At 47.1% G+C, this 5312-nt stretch overlaps 1 protein-coding gene across 2 annotated transcripts in view; it reads right to left on the bottom strand.

Annotated features, from left to right (window-relative positions):
• Positions 1–3198, bottom strand: part of P2ry1 (purinergic receptor P2Y1) — a 6941-nt gene extending 3743 nt beyond the window's left edge. Inside the window, exon 1 of one of the 2 annotated variants that reach the window (XR_002818684.1) lies at positions 214–3198. Coding sequence is in view for 1 of the 2 variants with exons in the window: in XM_004643941.3 (XP_004643998.1) it covers positions 1045–2166 (1122 nt within the window). In the remaining variant the exon portion in view is untranslated. The remainder of the gene's footprint in view (positions 1–213) is intronic. The other variant, XM_004643941.3, reaches the window with a different exon arrangement.
• Between the last annotated feature and the right edge of the window lie 2114 nt (positions 3199–5312).

Here is a 5312-nt window from a genome sequence, read left to right as displayed (position 1 = left end):
AGACATTATTCCAAAGGCTTCTATCCACCTCCAGTTGCCTCATATATTTGAGATTACTATATTGTAGGCTGTACTCTGTGGATGACTGCCAACCACACCCCTTCTGAAACTGCTGTTCTCTTGACCCACAGCCCTCAATTTGGGAACTATTATTCAACTTCACTCTCACTCTAGTCTATAACTTAACTGTGAGTTTTGTGAAATTGTTTTTACAGATGTGAGTCCTTGTCTTGGAGCACAAAGTCCTCGTGTTGTATGACAGTAGTACAAGTACATGCTCTTGATCTCAGGAAGTCTAACAGCTTCATAGTATATACAATGAAAGTAGATGCACTATGACACCTACACTGCATCTTCCAGTAAGGTTCTGTATGCAGGCTTCCACCATCAACATTTGGCACCCAATGTGCAGTGCGAGGTTTTCCAGAAATAACTGGAAAATTATTATTTTCAGGCTTTTAAGTTCATTGACTTTACTTTTCTACTCAGTTCCCTAAAGAAATGCAGCCAGCTACCATTTATGCTTGCAAGGAACTGAAAAAGACATCTATCTTAGAGATCTGTTCATTCTTTATTGAATGAACTTGGAGAGCCAGTACTAAATATTTTAAGAATTTGGATTTCCAGTTTGCTCATGCCATGCTTCATTAAAATTGATAAGGCCTGGAAATATAAAAAAATAATTCAAGTTTTTTGAATTCTTGTCTCACTTTTTGAGAAATTATCAATACTAAAATAGTTCCTGTACCCATGTGCACACACTTTACAAAAGCTTGTAAATTTTATAGGCAGCGGAAAAGTAAATGTTTAACTATGTGGGTTTGTTTTACTAGATATACTTGTAGTCAACCAGAAGGGAGACTGAAGACAAACTGAAATAGCCACGTGTGGATGTGGGCACATTTGCTTCTGTATTTTTTAATTCACTTCTTTTGCATTTTGATTTTTATATCCCTACTAGAAACTTAGAGGGGCAAAAAGTACTGGGCCCTGTTAAGCATCCTACCATGTTACAAAGGGAGGTGTGTGGGGGTTCTTGTCCCTTCACAAGCTTGTGTCTCCATTTTGCTTGAACTCAGATAGAATATTGAGGGTCATGTCTTCACTCTTGGATTGCAAATTTGCCTCACTTCTTCTGGAAGCTTTTCTGGTTGCTCGGGAGAGTCTCCTTCTAAAAGTATCACCAGCCAAGAAATACAGAATGGGGTCCACACAGCTGTTGAGACTTGCTAGACCTCTTGTCACCTGGTAAGTAGCATACACTCTATCATTGAAAGCACACATTTCTGGGGTCTGAAAATCAAGCCGGGCTCTCAAATTCATCGTTTTCATCACATGGAAAGGGATATAAGATACAGCAAAAACAGTCAGTACAATAATCACCAGATAAATGGATTTCCTCCTAAGAGGGGAGTTGTCCAGGTCTTTGTAAATCAAAGCTCTCACAATTAATCCGTAACAGCCCAGAATCAGTACCAAGGGGACACAGAACATGGTCACGGTGGTGCACATGCTGTAGATGAAATAACTTCTTAGATACTCATCTGTGGTGGTGTCATAGCAGGTGATGGTTTTGTTTTTCCGGACTCCGGTACCAGAGTAGAACAGGATGGGGGAGATTGCCACCACCACGATCAGCCACACCAGCACGCTGATATAGATGGCGTTCTTCTTTTTGAGCCTGCCCAGGGACTTCAGTGGGTACACTACGCCGCTGTACCTGTGTGCGCTGATGCACGTCAGGAATAAGATACTGCCATACAGGTTCACGTGGAAGATGAACCTCTGCAGTTTGCACATGGCATCCCCGAAGATCCAGTCTGTCTTATTGAAGTAGTAGAAGATGAGTGCTGGGAGAGTCAGCACGTACAAGAAGTCGGCCAGAGCCAAGTTGAACATGTACACGGAGATGCCGCTCCAAGGCTTCATGTGGAAAACAAACATCCAGATGGCCACGCTGTTGCCCAGAAAGCCAATGATGAACACCAAGATGTAGACGGCCGGCAGGTAGTAGAACTGGAAGCCTGTCTTGGTCAGGGCACATCTGAAGGTGGCGGCAGCAGCGGCAGTGGATGCGGCTGTGCTGTTTCCCCAGTGCACGCCCGGGCCGGCCAGGAAGGCAGCGTCCGTCCCGTTGGGGACAGCCGGCCACTGCACCTCGGTCATTCTCTCCTCCCCGACTTAGGCAGCAGGTACGAAGGGCACGAAGGGGCGAGAGGGCGGCACTGGCACTGTGCGCAGCGAGCATCGGAAAAGCCTGCTGGAGGAAGGGCTCGGGCGCGGGGTGTCCCCGCGGAAGGGGGCGCGCGGGGGCTCGCACTGGCCGGCTCCGGGCGCGCGTTCGCCTCGGGCCATGAAATCCGCTCCCATCCGTGATCGAAGCAGGCAGGCGGGCCGGCCGGCAACTTCCCCGTCTGGCAGGCGGCGCAGGGTTACACAACAGGGCGCACAGGGCACCGACAACTTTCCAACTGCGCTTTCCCAAGGGTCCGCGGGTCCGCGCTGCAGAGCACGCCCGGTGCGCAGTGAGATCAAGCCCCACTGGCCCGGCTGCGGTCCAGCGAGAAGGGGGCGCAGCCCACCCTCCTTCTCCCCAAGATCAACTTTGTGGGGGCATCTTCCTTCTCCTACCTGCTAGTCGCTTCTTCCGGGCTTCCCTCGCCTCCTGCGCTCACCCCCCGAGGGCCATCGGAGCGCGCAGGGTCGCAGCCCGAGTGCTTCTAGGTTGCCTCCGGTGCTCGGTCCGTGCAGGCGAAGCGCTCCAGGAGACCTGGCTCAGTCCCGAGTGCTGGTGGCCGGGGCCGGGCCGGTCCGGGCGGGGTGGGCGGAGCCTGGGCGCCCGTGCGAGTCCGCGCGGCTCCGGAGGCGAGGGGCGTGCTCCGCCGAGCTCGCTGGGCACGCTGCCCGCGCCCCGGAGGGCGCCGCCGGGGCGAGGCGTCTTCTGGGGAGCAAGGCTTCGCGGTGCTGGGCTGCGCTCAGTGTGGCCCCGGCAGCCGCGGGGCAGTGGCGAGGGCAAAGGGTGCGCTTGGCCGGCGGCGGCTGCCAGGGAGCGACTGGCCCGCGCGCACTTTCGCTCTCCAGCCAGCTATCTCCTTGAGTGAAGTTGCTGACACACAGGAAACCCTCGCGACCGCGTAGAGCCCGCTGCCGGAGCTCCCAGCGACTGGTCACAGGCAGAGGTCTCTAAGGCCCCCTAGCACCAAGCCAGGTGTTTGCAGACTGCCAACAGCCAGCAGTGCCGGCTGGGAACGCCCAGGCGTCGCGGGTGCCCCGCTCTGCCTAGCACATGTAGGAACCTGCTGCTCCGGAGAGCGCGGGCCTCGGAAGGAGGAGGCTGGGCGGCTCCTCTGCCGCCGCCGTGGGCCCCTCCCCCTTATTCCGATGCTTTTCCTCTTAACCAAATATCGTGCTAATAAACTGACGTCACTAGGAGCGTCATTGTGAGAATTTCTAGGGCCTGGTAAAAATCTTGTCCGTAATTTCTACGTGTTGGTTCAGTCCACTTTGATTCGATAGACATCTAATACCTGCTGGACAAACAGGCGCCCAAATCATACGGGTCAACTACATTTAATTGAAGGTTAGACTGCAGTGAAAAAAATTGCGTCAATATCAAAGCTTTCTGGAATGTCTGAAATATTAAGTACAGTTTTATGTAGACATAAAACCCAATTTTAACTCTAAAGTGATGAAGGTATAGTTAGGTGGGGGAGGTGCTACCAATTATTTTTCTTCAAGTGATTAGTTACAATTACCTCTAGTGAATAGTTTAAAAATAAAAAACGAAGACTTCCCTAATTATCACACTTATTTAAAACCTAGTGGTGTTTCTCCCACGAATACATTAAAATTTATCCAGTGTATTCAAAAAGGTAGGTGAGTATGCATAATTGAAAATTAATTGAATTGTTTGCTCTTCGGGGACATATTTAAATAGGCCCACACAGGAAAGGAAATTCAACAGAATACATACTATAATGGTTTTTTTCTCGTCCCAAATGTTACATGATAGTGTTCCCTCAAAAATACTCAGAGAAAACCCAGGAGCACCCGACCTTGACGCTGGAAGGAAAATAGCCCACAGTCCCCAGGCAGGACTTTAAAGAAGCCCAGAGCCAGGTACCGACCCACTGTCAGTGTGCTGGGGTTGAGTGGTAGTAAATGGAACAGCAGGAAAATACAGTAAACGAGCAAACAAAAGCAAATACAGAACAAAATGTTGCTGCTAAAAGTCTTGATTTCGTGTCCCTCCAGTCTTCAATTTAATTATTTTGTAACTCTGAGCCTTAATATGTAACATTTTTATATGGTTTACAAGAGTTAAAATAAATAAACCTTTTTCCTCTTTAACTTTAACTCTCTCTCTCTCTCTCTCTCTATATATATATATATATATATAGATAGATAGATAGATAGATAGATATAGTTATAGATAGATAGATAGATATAGATATAGGTAGATAGATATAGATATATAGATATAGATAGATATAGATATATGGATTATGTAGAAAGAAACTTCTGAAATACTCCTTGAATTAAAATTAGTCCTCTAAAGCTCTGACTTATCTTGACAAATGACTGCTGCAAATAACCCTTTTTATACTCGAGTTCAATGGGCCACCTAGAAGTTAAACTTTCCTGTCACTGTCCTTTACTTGTTTGTATTTCATCATAAGATAATGCTAAACTACATGGGCTTTAGCAGTAGAGGGCCTATGCTTAAGCCCCAGTTTCCCAGGTGCAGAGCCAAAGACCTTGTGAAAGCTGGGATGAATGTTCTGTGAAGAGGGAAGAGGGAGTGAAGACACCCATTGAGAGGTTCAGAGTCCCCGGTGGCCCCCTCTGCTCTGCTTTGTCCATTCGCACCCTAGGCAAGATGCGACCTCTCTCATAGAGTGGACGTTCACCCCTGTACATTCAATCCAAGCGCCCTGACCTACTTCCACAAAATTTGCACCTCACTAGAATTTGGAGGAGGCAGTTGTTCTAAGGGAACCATAGATTTTTTTTTTTTAACAAATGATGTGAAATGCACATTTTGTAAGCACTGCTTTTACATTTAGCCTACTTAAATCCATATTTATTATATTATAAATAAAAATTTTGCCTGTATTCAATAATTATTTATTTATAACTCTTTTTCTGTAAAACTTTAGATTTAGTACAGGGGAAAGAAGTACCATCTATGACCTAATTATCTACCTGTATTTATCCATTTTGACTACCAATTATATATGCTTTATATTTTTGTACAAAAATATGTTATGAGTCTTTGAATATTTACCTCAAATATTCTGACTTAACTTTTT

This window comes from Octodon degus, unplaced genomic scaffold (genome assembly GCF_000260255.1).
Source record: "Octodon degus isolate 3935 unplaced genomic scaffold, OctDeg1.0 scaffold00186, whole genome shotgun sequence".
Classification (NCBI taxonomy): Eukaryota; Metazoa; Chordata; class Mammalia; order Rodentia; family Octodontidae; genus Octodon; species Octodon degus.
The sequence above is the reverse complement of the archived record's forward strand: the minus strand, read 5'-3'. Positions and strand labels throughout refer to the sequence as shown.